A 20,666-nucleotide genomic window follows, 5' to 3' on the forward strand; every position below is an offset into this window, starting at 1 on the left:
CCTGGCCACTGCCAGAGCATCCGTGAGGTACACAGTATTGCACACCGATAAGCAGCTGTGGGAACGCACGTCACTTCTTCTCCACCGCGCCCTCCCCCCAGGTTGGCCAGGTCGGCTTCCAAATGAAAACGAACTGGGAAAATGTCACATACCTCTCCCCACACCGAGAAAAAAAACAAGCTTTTCTTCCTGTTATCCCATATCCTGTTAGCAAGGCTGCCCGCCCGGGACATTATTTATTGACAACTGGGTTACAAAGGAAGGTGAGATCACAAATAATTTATTTGGGAGGTCCTTTACATCTAGTCTAGCTTCCTAAAAATGGTGTCACTTATTTTTATATCGATTTCCAGTGTGTAAAGGTCAAGGATTCCTCCGTTCCTGCTTTGTTACGTGAGCAGTTTTAAGATCGTAGAAGTGTCAGCATTGAAACGTCAAACATGTCATACTTTAGAGTACTTTCTGACTTTACTTTAGAAACATTCTGCTTGCCTGAACCAGTCCAGATAAATCTCACGCACACATACACATACACACACACACACGCACACACAAATGGAATGTTTTAGCTCCTTGATCATCAGCACGGAAGAGTTGGGGTATTTGATATGTAGCCACGTTAAATCATTGCCTTCAAATGTTGTGTTTGTCTTTTTACGGTTCCCGGCCTTTCTTTCTTCCATCGCGTTTGTCCAACATGTTCAAAAGAATTTGAGACCAACTACCGGAGGGGGGAGAAAAAGAAAAAACCACTCTTCTTGGTCTCCTGTCGAGACTGCCCCCCAAAAAGCTGATTTTTGTTTTCTGAGGAGATTCTTCACGTGTAGGCTGGGGAGACCGGAAACAAGGCCAGTTCGAGCTGCAAGTGGACAGTTCACTTACGCGATATCAGGCTTGAGATAATGAAAGGCACCTGTAAGGAAACACACACAGCTCTTTAGGTCACGTTGGGACAATTCACAGCAAGAGGCAAAATCAGCTACAGGCTGACGATGTCATATTTCATACCACGGTATCAAAGGATCGAGACCAATATTTTTATTTCCGGGACAAGTTTGACACAAGTCTGTGTCCTTGGGATTATACCCCATGTGATCCTTGAGCTGACCTCATTAAGAACATGTGTTTCTAATGCCAGGGGTTATTTCATTTTGGCCAACCCTCGTGTTTTACCTAGTGGCAATCAGGTTTCACATCTCTGGCAATTAATAATCGCAAGATGTCGTTGACATCAGTTAAGAAAATAATTAGACAAGGGAGCCCTTGCCGGGACAATCGGCTGGCTTTGCCGCAACATTGATACTGGGATGTAAGGCCTAATGGTGCCTCCCCCCTTTCTTAAGGAAGGGTGGGGACTTTTCGCCCTTTCAGGAGGAATTCCCCCCACCAGAAAGACCAAGGCTCACTTTGTCCATACTGCCCATATTGGTAGCTGGTGACGGGGTCCATACTGTAGCCCGTGGTGCTGTAGGTGGGTGGACAGTAGGACTGAGACGTTGGCAGACTGTCCAAGCTCTTCATATGGTCTAGTCTCTGACTGCAGCTGGCCGACACCGTGGTGGTAGGTTCCAGGCCCCCGGTGAGAGGGGAGAGAGCATAATCGGTCTGGGGCTGATGGGGCACACCACCGTGGTTGGTCAGGAGTCCCATTACCTAAAGTAGACGGGCAGATTGGGAGGAAGTAAGAATGCAGGGCGGACCAGATCAGAGCCGAGAGCTGAAAGAATCACCGGAAAGGTCCCTTTTTTATTTCTTCGGAAATCTGCTGTTACAGGGCCTTCCAGAAGACGATGACTGCAAGGCAAAGGGGCGTGGACACCGCCTCGTGCGCAGCGATAACATCTGACTGCAGTTTCAGAAAAAAGGAAGGGGGGGAGGAAGGTGTAGGGGGGAGCGGGGAGGGAAAAGAAAAAGAGGTGGAAAGAGAGACTCACCATGCCTCTCATGATAAAATCGGACTAGAATTTCAAAGAAGGGGAAAGGAAGGAGGGACAGAAGGACAGAGGGAGACATTATATCTGTTCATGTAGAGCGCTGGCTAATCATAGATTACATCTGGAAGTTTCACATGTGATTTTTAAACACACGTTTGCTTATGTTTTTTAAAAAGCTCAGTGGAGTCAAATGAAATCCTCGTTGTGTATTTTCAGATGTCTAGGTCTGCTTTCATAGCGTTCCCTCTCCAGAAGGTTCCTCTCCCTAACGCGGCCATCTTTCAGTAATCAGAAATAATTACTCCCTCCCCGATGTTCCCAAGCGTTTTATTCATCCCTCCCACTACGCGATCATGACTTTGCTCACCTACTTTGAATTATGAGAGTTTTGAGGCTAATAACCTACTTACCTTTATAGTCCTAGAACCTAACTTGGTACTTGTCACATATTAGGTACTGAGGGAAGGAGGGAGGCAGGGAAGGATGGATGAATGGAAGGAAGGAAGGGAGTAGTAACCAACTGCCTCCACTACCTGCCTTTTCATTTCTTCTCTAAACATTTCATATATAAGAAGTGTTAAAAGGAAAGAAAAGGTGGCAATGCAAACATGTTCTAAAAAGTCCATTAGGTGTTGTAAATAACCCTGGAGAGCAAGAGAAGTTTAAAAAGAAAAGAAAGAAAAACCACCTTATGGAAACAGAATGACTTTCAGATGCGCATGGGGAAGGGTTTCGCAAACTCAAGCTCGCTGACCCTTACAGCCCCTTGTGATGGAAGTTAAGTGGCTAATTAATTTGGCAGCTGGAAAACTGCCACCCGAGAGAGGGAGGGATTTTTCTCCGCTGCTCTGATCTAGCAGCCGGGGTCAACAAGCAGTTGCAGAAGAAATCTGGTACTGTGTGTAGAGCCCCCCCCCCCCAAATATTACCTGTTTCCCAAGTATTTTAGTGCAGGAGCCCACAACTGCAGGCAATGCCATTATAGTCCTGTTATATCGGGGTGCCCGGGTGGTTCAGTCAGTTGAGCATCTGACTTCGGCCCAGGGCATGATCTCGCTGTTCATGAGTTCGAGCCCCTCATTGGGCTCTGTGCTCTGCTCAGAGCCTGGATCCTGCTTCAGATTCTGTCTCCCTCTCTCTGCCCCTCCCCTGCTCATGCTTGCGCTCTCTCTCTCTCTCTCTCTCTCTCTCTCTCTCTCAAATAAATAAAAACGCTTTAAAAAAATTATTTAAAAAATATTCCTGTTGTATCTGAGGAAGAAATTAAAAGTACAAATAAGGGCAGGAGGAGAGAGTAGCAATGAACCCCAAGCCCCATCTCCGGCCTCGTGCTGTCCCCCGAGGTAATTCAGACCACAAAATCCTGGATGTAGGAGTTCCAGCAAGGGACTACTCTTGCATCCCAGAAAAGGCATCCTAAATTAGATTTCAAAACCGAGGATGCCACAATCCCCTCTGGGAGAGGTCTGCATAATCCTCATAGCCAAACAAAATCTTCTTGAAATGCAGCTTTAAACAGATCTATCTTCAATTAGCCCCATGAGACAAAAGGGGGGGTCTGCTTACAAACCTTCTATGGATTACCCTTTCTTCCTGTGTTTTAACAAGGCACCGATTTCCCTCACCTTTTCCCTTAAGAGCTATTCTCTGTTTCCTTGTCTGCCTTTCATTTGACTTGTGTGTGTGAGCATGTGAGAAAGGGGGGGCCAGTGTGCAGAAAGGGACACAGCAATACCCAAATTTTTAAAGATGTTCCAGGGGCTCTAAGTTTCCTTGAGTTATGTGGCGGAATAGCTTTTTAAAAAGCTTTAAAAACTACATATATTTTAAAAAATAATCACATGTGACAGAGCATAGTTTTATTTTACTGGGCATTTGGAGAAAACGAAAGTCACAAAATAAAGAATCAGTCTGATTCAGAGCTGCAGTACGATAGAGGTCTCTAGAACATGGGGTTCTCATGGGCCCTACCCGACACCGTTTACGGTCAGTTGATTGCTTCATTTTCTCCTTCTAAAAACTGTGAACATAACCCAGAATGCATTTGAGTTATTTCCTGAATGTTCTTCCACCTGCATGGGTTTTTTTTTTATTTTTTTTGCCTTTGAGTTTGTGTAGATGATTTTACAGTATATGTTTGGAACATTCATAAAAATGCTATTGACAGTCTAGTTTATTAAGTATTTTGTTTCAGCCCAAATTATCCATTCGTGTCTCTTAGAAGAAAAGGATCTAAAACGGAAGTCTTTCAGTGCCAAGCACATCCCTTCAAATCATGGGTATCTGGATGGGGAAAATAACAATATGAAAAATGTAGCTATTTCAATGAAAGGGGGGTAAGGACACAGGGCACAAATACTTTACTGCAAATAAGCTGTGTGAGTAAAAACAAGTACTTAGAAAAAGCCGTTTTGTAATTACATGAATCCAGAGAAGAAAAATGGCCAATGGCACTGGGTAAAAAGGAAATACATTTTAAACTAAAATAGCACCCCTTGTGAAAATACTTACTTGTAGTTAATATTATAATATTATATTATATTATTATAATTACAAATATAATATATATTATATATTACTATGTTATAAAATATATATTAGTATATTATAATTATGTTATGTAATTATAGTATATTATAATTATATGTTATGTAATTATAATATATTAATATTAATAAATAGTTAATATTATGTCACTTCAAGGGAGAAAAGGAGTACTCTATACACAATGAAGGTTGAGGAGTGAGAGCGAAATGTTATTCAAAACACGCACACTCGCCCATGAGGTATCCTGTACATTTTTGTGATAAACTTTTTTTTCATCCTCTGCCATATATTTCTTAGTCTGCATAACTTTGAAAGCGGTAATAATTTTGTCCATTGGAGAAAACCTTGAAGATCCGAAAAGAGAAGAAATGAGTCCTTCCTGTAAGCAAAATTCAGTTTACGTTGTTCAGGGAGAAACTTTTTGCAGTTCTGAATTTATGAAATACTTTAGGACAAGACTTAAATCTAAGACCTAGAAGTATATCTGCAGGAGGATGGAGAAGATACAGCCGTATCTGCCAGAGCCGTTTTCCAGGGCCATTGGAAAGATAGTTCCTTAAGGTTCCAGGGCACAGCGTCCTTAAGACGTTGCAGAGCACGACCCGGTCAGGAGGGATGGCTGCTGCGTAAATGGAACAGGAAGGAATCCACACTGGGTCTTCCTATCAGTATTGCCAATGTCACACACAGAAAGCAAGTGACAGCTTCTGCTTGAGCAAGAGCCCTTCGCTCAGCAGTCCAGGACTTGTAGTGGCCAATGTGAAACACTTAAAAGGACCAGAGCCCAACTTTGGTCTTCCCTGATAGAGCCTAAGAGACACACATTTTCCTACCAGTTCTTTCCACTGGGATGGTCACATATTGCCATCATTTCTTTCTCCAGAATTATTTAAGGATGGGCAAGAGGCACTGGCCCAAAATGGACACTAACAAATAATTATAAACTAACATGATTGATTTCAGGATTTCACATGGAGAAAACTTGAGAAATGTACATCTTTTCAAATAACTTCTCATTTGAAAACTGAAGAGGATATCTGCGTCGGGAAGTAAAACAGTGAATATATCAAGGCAACATGCATTACTTTCCCCTAACATAATTTAAAACCTCAAATCTCTATGGAAGGGTCCCATTACACTTTCATGTACATTTCTTTAAAAGCTATTTTGTATTTCATGTGGTTCAAGAGAAGCTATGGAAATTTCTTTTTTTGCTCCACAAAGAAGTTGGTAAACGAACTTCTTAGAGCTCCCCCAATATGGCTATGGAATGTCTTCTAGCCATATTTTCTTTCTAAGAATATTGTCACGATTTCTTTTATACATGTTTTTCCTACAGCCATTTGTCATTTGAAGCCTAAAATAAAATCTCCATTTGTTGCAAAGTGGGGTATTTCCCCCCCTCATAAACCATTAGTGAGCTATTTCTACTACAGGACTGGCATTTTTGCTAATTTTTTTTTTTTTTTTAATTTGGAGTCAAGGGAAGAATAATTGCCCAGTTTTCACAAACAATTTCAAAGGAAAATAAGTGCACTTGGAACTATTCAGTTCTGTCTACGGAACACTGACCACATTCTTACTAAATGCCACAGAAGCCCAGAAGATACAATGACCAAGATCGCTGTCGTGTCCCCCTGGGATATACAACTCCTTTGAGTCTGAGTACAGCTCCCAGGTGAGGAGTCTGAAAAGGCCTATTAAGTATATTTCTAAACTGTTACCTCCAAAAACACTTCCCAGACACTGTTTCTAGATTGTTTTAAGGATAAGCTTTTTAAAAAAAAAATTCAAAGCCTTAGAATCATGTGCCGACGCTAACGCTGATTCTCCAGTTATTCGAATGATCAGAGACATTTTCTGAAGATCTCCTTAAAGTCATTCTCCAGGTTCAGAATTCCGAACGGGGTGTTCCTATCTTGATTGGAAGATTATACGGTTCAGGAAAAACTAACTCTCGACAATTGTTCCACGACATCTTTCTCCTGAATTAATTTTCCTATTGCAAGATGAAATATAAAAGATAAAAACTATGGGCCAAATGAAGATTTACATTGAAAACAACGTGTCTGGAAAATATTTGTCTTCGCAGGTTACGGTTTTTGCCATCAGCTGAAAGGGCTCAGAGCTCATCAAAAATCTCAAATGATTTAGCAAATTATGGTGTATATCTCGGTGCATCTTTTTTCCTCAGTGGGAATCCTGGTTCGTGTCTTTGTTTTCTTGTTTGTGCCGAACTAATCAGATGTTCTTGTGATTTCACATTTAATGATGCACATTTATTTACATTTTAGAAAACTGTCGTGAAATATAGCTATGTAGGATATAAAGGGGTTTTTTTAGTTTGGTTTTTTTTTTTTTAGCTTCTACCCTCCCCTCCCAAACTCTATATACTGATTGTATATATATTGAATTTGGCTCTAATTTATTTTCAAAATGAAACAAAAATACTCGAACGTTTAAGAGTGTGTGTGTGTGTGTGTGTGTGTGTGTGTGTGTGTGTGTTTTGCAAACACAGCTGCTCTGGGAGTCATCTGATGGTTATATTTCAGTGACTGTACCTTTGAGGCTTGAAAAGCCTAAATTTGGACAAGGGAGAACCAGAACATTGCCTTCAGATTCAAATGCCTTAGGAATTATCCTGCAGTTGATTAGTATCGAAATAATTAGATTTTTGGCCCTGTCGGTTTAAAAGCTGTAAGAGGGAAGTAGCCTGAGGGCAGAGTTTCTTTAAGGTAAGTATGGTGACCTTCTCACCCACACCCACAGTTATGGGAAGGGCATGGCCGACCTTTACCTAACCAGATAGAACACCGTGCTTATAAAACAGCTACCACATCCTTATTTTTAATTTTAATCCTTAGCTTACATTTTGCAAGTAGCTATGTTTAATGCATGATTCAAAAGTATGAGTGCCGGACAAGTGTGGTTCATACGCTGCGCGGATTTCTAAGATTTAGTTGAAAAGAGCACAGCAAGTATTGTCTCGGATAAACCCTAAGTTCTAGATGCCCTTTCATCTCCAGCCCTCTGGCCAATCACAGAATAACTTTTGTTTCATCAGTTCTCCAGGGTACCTATTTCTCAATAGAGCTAAGCTGTTAAATTGATAGCAATACTCTTTCGGCCCTGCCGACTAACACTTAAAACCAGGCAAAGTCTCAGCACAGAAATGGTTTGCGGTAATGACGTGTATGTACACACGCATTCACACACACATACACACATGCACGTATACAGTGTTTACTTCTGGCCAATGATGAGCACGTCCATCTAGTACCAACAAAATAAAGCCCATTAAGAGAACGCTTACGCCACCTAAATGAAAAAGTATGCCAGTTAATACAGTTGGTATTTGACTATGTTAGACCCACCATGGGTCATAATAAAATTCTCATATGTTTTAATTCATTTACGCATGCCTGCATTTAATATGCTTTGTGACCATGTCTACAATTAATATGATTTATGGGAAAAGAACATGTGCAATATTGGGGGGGGAGAGTATAGCGCAGACTTTTTTTCTTCTATGAATGAAAAATACAACAAAACGGCTCAAGGAAAATCGTTGGCTGTTAGCATATTAAGAGGGACTGACAGAGCCCTGAGTAAACTTGAGGGAGTTAATGATATCCTCTTATCTGACCCTGACACATTTGCAGCATGTAATTTACAGAAGCTCTGTCCAGGGAATCTTGACAAATGCTCCTAACGATGTCAGGGCAATGTTCCATTCTAATGGAAAACAGATGTGGGTCAGATACCCTCATTCATCACTTACCACAGAGAGTCTCAAACTCTCTCTGGAAGGAATGGCATTACCTGCTGTTAACTCTTCCCATCACCACCACAGTCCTCTCCAAGGTAAGTACTCAAACCCATCACCGCTTCAAAAACCTGCCTGAGCACATGACTGTAGAAAATCAAACATATATCTGGGTTTAATTTCATGACCACTTCAGGACATGTTTGCTAAATATTCACTGACCCTTTGGGATCTAGGATTCCAAATCACAAAAGCGAAAAGCTCTACACTTGGGCATCCCACAATACTTCAGGGATTAAAACTTCATCTCTAATTGCCCATAAACTAAACCTGCATTCCAGGAACTGGAGGGCTGATTCACCTTCATAACCATTCATAAATGCCAATCTTGCTGCACCTTAACTGCCCAGCTCTAAGGTTCACACACACACACACACACACACACACACACACACACACAAACTTATAATAAACTTGAAGTCCACGTTGGCTTTTAGAAAGAAGGGCTTCAACGCTGCCCCTGTGAAACCAAGGATGTTGGGCTACACTGTATTCTCTTTCCCCCGAGATTTTCCCTTCCCCCCGGTGCTCTAACAACATGGAGGACAGACATTCCAGCCTACCAAGGGAGAAAAACAGTGGCCCATCTCAACAAGGAAATCTCTTCTTCCTTCTAGACCATGTGTGACGTAGGCAAATATTTCTATGGCTGCCCAAGTCCTAAGATGGAGTCCTAAGGCTCCATCTACTAAATGCCTAAAATTATAGAAGAGAAGCTTCCCTACCCTTCTCTTCAAGTGAAAGAAGGTATGTTCTCAGGGTAGAGAAAAGAGCCAACTGAAAAGACCAAGTCATACTAATCTAATGAGTAGATCTCAGGAAGGCGATTTCTATTAACCATGGGAAAGCAGAAGGCAGCCTTGCAAACGTCAAAGAATATACCTTTTAAGAAATGTGTTCCTGCCTATTTCACAGGATTTCCGAGATGCACGGACACTTGCAGCAAGGCCATCAATATGGGACGTCTGAGAAGACAGTCTTCCAAGAACCAGAAGCTACTACCCCACTAAGCTAAAATCCTATGTACCTTAATTCCCTTTCTTACCCAACTCCAGGGACACCGAGTCAACACAAAGATGTTGTGTTGCTCATCTACCTGAAAATGTACTTGTGTCCTTGATCATAAATTGGACAGTGGCTATGTCTCCTATTGCACAGGCAACTTGATAGATGCTGGGAACATATGGGGCCCACAGTGAAACCACTTACATGGTTCTCTGAGCTACAGAAACTAAACCTGCGCCTCCCGATCTTGACTAAACAGAGTCTTTGTAATTTACTGACTAAAAGACTATTCCCCAATTAGTAACTCAACTACTCAGATTGTCCCTTACTTTCGAAGATCCTTCCACTGTACCTGTTACTTTAGCTACCTTTATCTTCTACTGATGAGAGAGAAGCATAGCGTTCATCAGATTCGCTTATCTTTCCAGTCCCATAGGAGCTGAACCGTAGATTTTTCAAAACGTGTTCATGTCAATATTGTATCTCAATAAATCAAAATGAGAATGAGCAAAGGAACCACTAGGATAACCCTGCCCCTCCCCACTCTAAGGCCCATGGAATGACGAATCGTGGCCCTTATTCTTGCTGGAGTGAGTGTTCTTACATTCTAGGGATCTGAATTTCTCTTTAAAAAAAAGTTTATTTTTGAGAGAGAGAGAGAGAGAGCAAGCAGGGAAGGAGCAGAGAGAGGGCGAGAGAGAATCCCAAGCAGGCTCTGCACTGACAGCTCTGACATGGGGCTCAAACTCACAAAGGGTAAGATCAGGACCTGAGCTGAGATCAAGAGTCAGACGCTTAACCGACTGAGCCACCCAGGCACCCCGTGATCTGAATCTCTCAAACAAAACTAAGTGTTGTACATTGTATTTCTGGGGACTCTCCTGTCTCAGGCACATGACAATCACTGCATTCTAAGCAGACACCAAAAAGGAGTCCTTACTTCTGTACCAGTTTAACAAGAAGATGGAACAGAAGTGAAGACAGTTTAAGCAACGTGCCTGAAGACACACAGCTGATCAGTTTTGGAATCTAGTTGCTTTTGACCTTGAGGCCTCCTTCTTGAGATCAATGAGTTACATCCACACTGCAATCTAGTCACTAGAATTCTCTTGCCTCTCTTTACACCCTTCTCTGCCTTTATCTAAACATTATTAAGCAGTTAATAGCTTCTTCCTTAAAATTACTCTTTTGCATGCTACGTTATTATTATACAGGTGGTGGGGATGGGGCGGACAATGTGTCCAAGTGAAAGATAACATCAGACATTATATAGAAAGAAAATTCACTTGCGAAAAAAACCCAAGGGAAGCGTTTTAGAAATGGACAACTCGTGAGCAGATCTCCACCCATGTTTTCTCTCATTTAGCACTTCCTAGGAAGTGTTCCACAAAACCTGGTAGTTTAATACTCAACAAAAGGGCTCCACAGTTGAATTAGAAAACGCTGAGCTAGACAAACATGCTTCCATACTGCAAGCCTTGTCAGAGCCTTTAGTAGTCTCATGGGCCCTGGGATTTTGAAAGATAACACTTATCAAATTGTTGACTCCGAATCCCTTTTCCCCAAACCACTGTTTCAGGGAGCCCACTATGGGGAATGAGCCTGGATTACGAGGCACTGTTTGGTTTCTGGGTTCTGAATCATCATTCAAAGATGATTATGACCCAGCACCACTCCTCCAGAAGCTCACAGTAAAAGGGGGAACGGGTGCATTGTTATGTAACACAGCCTGGTATGTGTTTTAACAAGGTGCAAACACAACGATGTACGTCCACAGAGGCTGAAAGAAAAAATTCTGCCTGCGAGAGTCATGGACGGGTTGACACTGAACTAGAAATTTTCCTATGGAGTCACACATAAATAGAGGCTCACCACTACGGAGCGTTCTTAAATCAGAAGTTTAGTTAAATTTTTTTAATGCAAACTGTCCAAAATGAGACATCAGTTTTGTTTTGTTTTGTTTTGTTTTGTTGTAAGAGAAAAAGATACTTCTTTCAAGAACGCCTGCTTCCTTCATTGTTCAGGGTTGAGGTTCTCTCACCAGGAGGAAATACCCCCTTCCAGGTGGAAACACTACCCTGTGAGTCTACAAAATGCACTGTCTCACAATCTCCCATCGTTCTCATAGGAACAATCAGCAGGAACAGTGCTGTCGCTCATCTCAGCAACTCTGGTTTACCGAACTCCAGCTAAATGTCAAGAGTAATTTTTAAATAGCATACAGTACATTGAAAAATACACACCTCTGATGAAACCCAGACTGTTTCGCAAAAACAGATTTCTTTAGAAAAAAAGAAAACAAAAAATAGTACACAACTAATGACTAAATCCAGTCTTCTGCGTCTGCACTACAAAGCACACATTCAGCCCCTAATTGAATAAATATGCAAGTATTCAGATTTCTGTAGATATTGCCATTTTGCAAATGCAGTAATAAATTAAAAGCTTTACATTGCATTCCAACCACATATAAAGGGTTGATTCAGACCAGTGGCCTCACACTAGGATCCAGCACGGTCTTCCTGTGTTTTACCAACGACAAAGAAAAACTTTTTATTCTAGTAGCTTCCTTATAGACCCAGCAACCACACACAATTTTTTTCTCCCCCACAGCTAAAAAAAATCGGAATGGGCCTAAAAAACCATGGGCGTGTTGCCTTTGATTTGTGCAATGTACAGGAGAAAGCAGCTGATGGAGTTTCTATTTAAATCAACTCAGCAGACACACAAAAAATTTAATTCAGCGAGAAAGGTTTGCTTGTGGCTCATTTCAGTGAGATGATGTAAGATTCAGTCATTGATGCTGCTCCCGCCCTTCTTTCAAAAGGAGATTTCGGCCAAGTAGCTGTTTCTTTCAAAATTCTCCCAATCTGTAACTAACTCAAGAGGCTGTGGCCAGAGCTGACACAAACCAGGGCTTTCCTCATATTCTGTAAGGGTAGCAACCACAGCCTTCGGAGAAAAACCAAAGGCACCAGGTCAATTACAGCCTGCACTGAATTCAACAGATGGATTAGCAACAATGTTTTCACCGCGGAGAACATCTGAAAACCTAGGCGGGGGGAACAGAAACATGCACACGGTCAACAGTGATCCTGGTGTGGCTGAAATGGGCTCATTTATGGTCATAAACATCCTGGAGCCTTCCTCAATACGGGAGGCTTGGCAGCCTTGGATTTGAGCTCACGGCCTGCTTCAGAAATGAAACAATGAGGCTCGAGCCTCGGAAGGGCTGCTGCTTTTGCACGGCATGTCTGTCTCTCCGTCCGTCCGAGCTTTGTTTGACACCCCACCAATCTCTTTAAATCAAAATCACTCCTCTTTGCTCCACAGGTGACTTTCTGGAAAGTGTAAACAGAGGGAAGCACCTCTTTGGAACATGGGCTGCTGGGCTGGCTCTTTGCAATGATAAAGGAGGGCGGAGGGCACAGATCCTGCAACCCAAAACAAATGGCCTGGCATGAAGCGGCTTCTGCGTGTACGCCCGAAAACATCCAGAAAAATCGCTCTCCTGAAACAGGAGCCGGCCCCGCCACCAGGGTAAATCTTACCGCTTTTCCATGGATCAACGGTACAAGAAAAGGTCAAGGAATTACCACGCCACAGTGAAGAAGATTGCTCCTTGCGTGAAACAGAAAAGCACCCCTCGCAACCATTCTTAATGACTACACCTCATCCACGTAACAAACTGATCCGCGGTAAGCTAGCCCTTATTCCTTCGCTGGACAAAGAACCATCAACCGGCCTTGCAGCTAAGGAATCTGAGATAATGCGAACACCATGGTGCAAAAAAAAAAAAAAAAAAAAAAAAAACGTGACAAGCAAAATCAAAAGCAGTCTTGAGTTTTGTGTACACATATTAACACTCAAATGCTTCTCCCTAATAAGTTTCGGGATTAACAAATGTTTGTCAAAAGAAACTGCGCTGAGCAATTGAAGTCTAATTTGAAATGGAACCACGACGGTCTAATACATATATGCATGAAATGAGGACACTGGCTAACAGGCACGGCTGCCACCAAATATGCAATTTACATACATTACACACTAATAATCTCAATTTTAATATTATTCTTTAAAAGCGACTGGATGGGTGGCGGAGCTAAAGGTTTTCTTTTGTAAAATGCGAATAAGAACAAAAGTTGATCCTGGTTGTCCTCTGCCGTTAACCATGATCTCATTACTGTGAAGAGCTATTGGCTCTTTCTTGGGTCTGCCCCATTCCCTCCGAGCTGCGAGGATACAACCAGACTTCACAGATGAATGGTCGACAGCCTTGATGAGACGTGCAGACCTGTGCTTTGTTCCTTAGGTGACGAGCGGCGAGCAAACATTCGAGCATTTTTAAGCCTTGAACACAACGAGTCTGCAGGAGAATTTTTTCTTTCCTCAGCAGATTATCCATGAAATAGGACAGGTGTACTGGTTACTCAATTACATCTTATCCAAGACCGGGACGAAAATTTGAGATGAGGCCTCCGAGCATAGCTCTTACCGTGGGGACTTATTAATAACAGTTATAGGTTGCTTAACACAAAACTTTTTTTTTTTTTGTAATTTAAGCCTATTTTCTTATTTTGTCGTTGGTTTCACTCATAAACCAGAAACGAAAATCTGCCCATCTGCTCTACACATAAAATGTGTTCATAATAATCCAGATTTATACCAAATGTATTTTTAAGTATTGCTGAATCGAGAGAGCACTAAAACTTTATGGCCTCTGAGGTTGCAAAGAGGATTTCCTCTTTTTTAAGGAGGAAAATTTTTTAAATGAACATAGGAAAGGCTCAGAAAGCTTCTTGGATATCAAATGGCTCCATAGGAAAAAAAAAAAAAAGGCCCATGATATAAGAGTAAATGAATCAAAACCATATGGATCAAATTTTCCCTAAAATACACAGTTTGAAAAATTAAGGAGGAAAAGTGCTTGGCAAAATGTGTTTTAGGTTTTACCAAACCCAAAACATTTGAAGAATCATTTGCAATGGTTGATGAACCCTAAATGCAGCCAAGTTGGCCCATTTTTGTATACAACATAACAGTAAAAAAAAAAAAAAAAAAAAAAAGAGAGAGAGAGAGAGCTTTCTAGAAACCATGTAACCCCACCGATACTGTATTTTACTCAAGAAATCATTAGAAGCTGTGACCAAAAACTGCGGTGACTGTAGACGTGGGATGGGGGTGGGGCACGAAATGATAGAAGTTTGTGAAATTAATTGGCCTTGTTTTTGGGGTTTGGCTATGTGTGTTCCGGGGGGGGGGGCAGTGAAGGGAGTGTTTCTTGCAAAGGAAAGTTAATTGGAAGAACATGGGCCAAATGTTAATTAGTCTCATGTCTTAAGCATCTGGTAGTATTTCCTCGGCACTTCATACTCCAAGTCGACATTCCTTTTTCTCTCCTGCATGTGCAGCAAGGTGCTGGTAACATGCCATCCGGGTCTGCAGGGGGAAACGCGTGGTCTCTATTTCCCTGCGTTCTGTCTGCATTGTCCCCACACCAAGAGAACACAACTTTTCGAAAGAAGGCTGCTACCACGGCGGGGGGAAAGCCCTCGCTAGAGTGACTCAAACGGTTTTCTTCTCCGGGGCTGTTTGTCATTCATGATATAAGCCCCATCTCCTCAAGGCGTTAGGTAGCTCAAACAAAATGCAATTCAGAGACAGCAGAAAAGGTTCGGGCCATAGCCTACCCCCTCTGTCACCCATCACTGAGACTCTTGCCTCAGGTCCCCCTGACAGATCCAGTCTTTAGGGGAATATGAAGGCAAACCCTCCATTTGTAAAGCTTTTGACCACGCCTGCAGGGAAATCGGGTCAAATATCGTCAGTGCCAGAGCCTATGGAAAACTTGCTAGGCTATGACGCTTCTTCAGCAGGCGAAATGTGTGTACTTTGTGTTTATACAAGAATAACAATTGGAAGAGAGAGAGATCTGGCTCTTAAGTCCGCCGGTAACTCACCCTGTCATTTAGATGACCGCGTTGCCCTGGCCTCAGTTTTTCCATAAGAAAAATGGCCGTGTTCCTCAGCTACAGTTACTGATTTCCTCAGAACAAGATAAACTTGCCAACGATTAGGCGCTGCACAGACCCTTTCGGCAACTCGAGGAAGGCTATGCCCGAAGTTCCTAAAAGTTTCCGTCAATATTCTGATATTTTGTTCAGATACGTGTCAGTCCACTGCTGCTCAAATCTGGCCAGCTGGACAAGTGTGACCTTCCCGAGTTGCTGCTTCACACCTGTCCCTCATGAGGCTGAGACCCTCCCCGAGAAAAGCACTGAGGACATTTAAGAAATACCATTTGGCTAATGGCTCCGATTCCAAGCTGCAGAGGAATCTTTGCTTGAGGGAGCAGACGTGTCGGAGGCTCCAAAAGAAACACACACACACACACACACGGAGAAACAACCTGCCCTTCTTTATGGTGGTGTCTATTAAGTTCTTGACGGGAAACTAGAAAGCCCATGCCATCACAGTTCGCACACATCCTAGTTCGTGAGTTCCAAGTGTGAATGGCCAACACCACTAGAAAAAGAGTCAAATAAAATGGGCAAATTATTTTCAACATGTCAACCAGCCTCCACTGGAAAGATCTACCATGAACTGACCGTAATAACTCCAAAACCATTAGGCCCAATTCCATTTAAGTTAGTAGGTAGGGAAAGGCCTCTGATGAAATGTAGCGGTAGAAAGAAGAAAGCTATATACTACTAGTATCTCAGTTATATATATATATATATTTTTTTTTCAAAGTTTATTTATTTCCGAGGGAGAGTAAGCAGGGGAGGAGCAGAGCGAGGGGGAGAGAGGATCCAAAGCGCGCTCCGCGCTGACAGCACACAGCCCAACGCAGGGCTCGAACTCCCCAACCGCGGGATCATGCCCTGAGCCGAAGTCAGATGTGCAACTGACTGAGCCACCCAGGTGCCCCCAGTTGTATGTTTCTTTAAAGGCGTAAGACTCAAAAAAGCTGGAAGGCAATATGCAAAAATATTAACAGTGTTGCCCAGGGGAGTTTTTTTTTTCCACTCTGAAGACACTCTTAAAAAAATGTTTTCCATTTTCTACAATAACCATGTAGTACCTTTATTATTGGGGGAAGTTAAAAGATTGGTAGACAAACTGAGTGAAGCTGAAAAACCATGTACAAAATGTACTAGCAAGAGTATCAGTTAACCTGAACCAAAAGTTTAGAAAATTTGTCTCTACTAAATGATTTTAAAATATGGCGAAAGCCCCCCCCCCGCCCCGCCCCGCCGCTGTTTTTCATGAAATCTGTTTCCTCTTTGCCCAACTGTGTACTCTCGTGGGGGAGATCCTACTACGGGCCAAGCCTCCCAGCTTCCAACCTCAAATCTCTCTATCTGGTGGTCTTCAGCAGGCCTCAAGCAAGCTCTCTGAGCCTCGGCTGATTTGTCTGCATATCAGATGGTCCAGAGAGAAGCAGGGGAAATGGAGGAGTAGGAGAGGAAGAGGAGACATGGAAGGATTAGTTCCATTTTGAATATCATATGATCTAACATGTTAATAAGCACTTCTATATAATAACTCAGAAGGCTGAAGACCCTTTCTCTTTGTTTAAGTTTATTTGTTTATTTTTGAAAGAGAGACAGACAGAGTGAGCAGGGGAGGGGCAGAGAGGTGGGGGGGGGGGGGAGAGAGAACCCCAAGCGGGCTCCACGCTGTCGGCGTAGAGCCTGACGCAGGGTTCGAATTCATGAACCATGAGATCATGACCTGAACTAAAACCAAGAGTCAGATGCCTAACTGACCGAGCCAACCAGGTGCCCCTAAAGACCCTTTCTTTACTCTCTTCTTTGGTTAATAGGTAATCCGGGCTGTTCAAAGTGGCCTCGTCTTCAAGTTTTCTTTACAATATTCCTAACAAAGCCAAACAACCAAGGCTTGGTCCTCCCCCCCTTGCTTAAATAGAGGCGATCCCGAGAAGTGATGAATCCCAAAGCTATAGAAATCCAAGTTCTAATTTCCAATTCTCCTCCTCTGTTGTTTTTTAAATGTTTGGCATGATTCTGATCCACTCACCATCTTTTACTCCCCAACTCTGCCTGAAGAAATAAGGAGGAATTTCATCATGTATTATTTGTCCCTTTTCCAGCTCACTGGGGATGTTGTAAGGACTAAAACAACATGGATTCCTCGTGGTAGTTTGAGGGGGAAATGTCTGGTTGAAATGCAAACTATCCTGAATATGTATGAAGTAACAGGTGAGAAAATTAACAGAGTGTAGAAAAGGAATACTGGAGGAGTTGCCTGTGGAATTTTCCATTGCTTGATATTGGAATGATTCCCACTCTACTGTCAACTCTGGAATCATACAATGAAAGATTAACAGTTTCAAGACTAAGTGCTAATAGCTCCAATTATATAATATAAAAAATATAATATACTGATTATAACATACAAGCTCATACGCTTACACGAAGTCAGGAGTTTCACTTCTAGAATACAGATTTGTGTCATTCTTCCTGTTGCCGCCGAACAGGAAAGAAATGCCAAGGGAGTGCTGGGTCTCACCTTACAGAAGCAGTTAGGGTTATTGAGGGTTACTTTTATCAAAACATTCAACCAAACCGTGTTCAAAACAGCTCTGCTATGGCCCCAGACTACTGATGCTAAAAACCGCAGAGATAACTACTTCTGATGTAACTTCTCAACTGTGGAAGAAGCTTATACCCTCTAAATCTGGGCATTTTAAAGAGGAATCTACTAATCGAAGTCTATGATTTTCAGGCAAAAGCACATTTACAAATGCCAGCACTTGGAAATTCAATGTATTAGAGTCCTGTAGGAAGCACGTTCATTGTTTTCATGTTGTTATTTTTCAGCCGAGGTTTAAAGCCACCTCTTATTTCTTATCCCAGGATGTGCTATAGGAATCTATGAAACTTAATTACATTGACTGTTACAAAAAAGGATTTATGAACTTTTGCCTTTAGGCAGAAATGTTTATTTCATTGCCTTTGCTATTCATTCTTTTCAACTCCGACGGCTTTGAACTTTTCAGCTGCTCAGAGTTATCACCCTCGTGCAGAGCCCAGGAACTGCACTCCCAACACACAAACCACAAGTTGAAGAAAACGAAGAAGGCGAAGATATATGAGTCGTTATTTTGGCCACCCTTTGTGCCATTAAAATCTCATTTTCTGCCTATTAGAATGCCCTCTTGGTGCTTAGGCAGCGGTGATAGTTGGTGATGAGTGTGTAATTGAGTATAATTGTCTTTTCACTTTTCATTTCTGTCATTCTGAGCTTCTCTCTGTTTTTCTCACCACCAAGAGGAAAAAGGGGGTTAAGAAAAGATAAAGCTGTTAAAACTCTCACTCTCCGCCCTGAAGAGATTCTCGATTGCAATTATAGATTGCAACCCCTTTGTGACATTTCTCCAAATTTAGTGGGCAGCTATCCTCGCCACCTGGGCCAAGAGCTCTCCTAATAAAATCAAGCGATCTGTATTTAAACTACTGCTAATAATGTCAACCTCACACAGATGCCACATGTAGGAAATTTATCCAACCCTCCAACATGCAATTACCAAGGCAATTTATTAATATGATCTCTGAAGAAAGGCTCACAGTCCAATGCAAATTAGAAAAACAATTACAACATTCAAATATCTATATATTCCCAAAGTCGCAGTAATTCTCCTAATCTGTGCGTTTATAACTCATTTATCCCAGAGTTCTGTAGTCATCAGCTGATCTCTCCCCACGCAATTTGTTTGCTTCCCCTCCGATCGCTTTATAAAAGCTTTGGTGTTTTCATATTGGGTGCTTTTGTTCACAACCGTATCAGCTGATCACGTACCTTTTTGAAAACAACAACAGCAACAACAAATGTGTGTGAGCTTCTGACCCAAAGCTCAGACCTAGGGGTGGAGCCAACCACTGCCTTGACAACTCGGTGTAAACACAGAATATCCACGATGACCTTAAAAATCACTTGGGTTTTAAGTCCAAGCTCCAACTTTTGATACGGGCCCGTAGGAAGGGTGGAGAGAAAGGAAACCAGAAAACTGAAATCATGTGGCTTGTAGAAAGAGTACATTATGGTTTAAATTTGGCAATTCATTATACGACCGCCTCGGGGAATTGACTGTTCGGTTCTAGTATACAGCAAATCGTCTGTCTGGAAACACGGGACTGACCTGAGGTGAAAGGCCATTGCCAATGGCGGGGTTCATGGGGTTGGAGGGCCCAGACGGAGGCACAAAGCTGTCTGTATAGCTGGAAAATCCATGCCTGGTGCTGGGGAGGCAGTAGGCAGTGTTGCCGTCTGGGTTCGAAGGAAGAGTGCTTTGGTGTACTGTGCTCGGAGGAAGAGGCTGAGGTCTGTGAACGGTGCTGCTGGGATCCGACACGGCTGCAAGGGAGAAGACTGTCAGCTCGGAGGCACCGGTGCAGGCCAGCAGAAGACGGTCACATCACCGAGCCACCAGCGGTATCTACCGCTCAGACCAAACAGTAATTTCAAACTGCATTCCACAACATGCGTATAGAGCCACTCATAACAGCCACAGCCACATCTCCGCACTTACGCGCAAGTACGTAACTGACGTCCGTACTTTCCTGGCATACTCACCCAGAAAACGAGAGCAGAAATCACATTAACAATGATAACGAGCCTATTTTGGTAGCGAATGTTATTAATCAGGGTAAGGATTAACCAGTGTCAGAATCGCAAGGCTCACATTTCTTGTCAAATATTCTTTCTTTTTTTTTTTTATGTTTATTTATTTTTGAGAGAGAGAGAAAGAGAGAGAGGACCAGCAGGGGAGGGGCAGAGAGAGAGGGAGAGAGAGAGCATCCCAAGCAAGGTCTTTGCTACCAGCCCGGAGCCCAACGCAGGGCTCGAACTCACCAACGGTGAGCCAAGATCAAGAGTCAGACGCTTACCGACCGAGCCACCCAGGTGCCCCCAGTCAAACGTACTTTCAAAGCACCTAAATATTCGTGTGGAACGTCTGCAGTGCTATCTTTCTTAATCCCAAGTAATTTATCACTTATCCCATTTACCTCTGTATGCCATCCAGCAGTGACTTTATCAAAGCTTACCTTCGCTCGATTACTATTGTTAGTAACCATCATAGGACTTTAGTTAACTGCAGACTGGAGTACAAACGAAGTAAAACTTTAATAAAGCCAAAGCTAATCCCATATTGATTTGGGAGAGCTGTTTTGTTTGGTCTCATTGTTTTTGTTTTAAAATAATGAAATAGTATTACATTATAGCACGGTTCATCTAGAGAGATCCAAATAATGTCATAGAGCCAACTATGTTTCTGAAATGTGACAGGTACATGTAGGATCACCTGATACCATGCAATTAACCTACAA

At 42.4% G+C, this 20,666-nt stretch overlaps 1 protein-coding gene across 2 annotated transcripts in view; it reads right to left on the bottom strand.

Moving 5' to 3' along the window:
• Positions 1–264: 264 nt before the first annotated feature.
• PAX3 (paired box 3) overlaps positions 265–20,666 on the bottom strand; it is a 96,560-nt gene continuing 76,158 nt past the window's right edge. For both annotated transcript variants that reach the window (XM_042995434.1, XM_042995433.1), the window contains exons 7-9: positions 19,478–19,692; positions 1,407–1,653; positions 265–913 (exon numbers count right to left, since the gene is read on the bottom strand). In XM_042995434.1, the coding sequence (XP_042851368.1) occupies positions 879–913; positions 1,407–1,653; positions 19,478–19,692 (497 nt within the window). In that variant the 3' untranslated portion in view covers positions 265–878. The remainder of the gene's footprint in view (positions 914–1,406; positions 1,654–19,477; positions 19,693–20,666) is intronic.

Source organism: Panthera tigris, chromosome C1 (genome assembly GCF_018350195.1).
Source record: "Panthera tigris isolate Pti1 chromosome C1, P.tigris_Pti1_mat1.1, whole genome shotgun sequence".
Classification (NCBI taxonomy): Eukaryota; Metazoa; Chordata; class Mammalia; order Carnivora; family Felidae; genus Panthera; species Panthera tigris.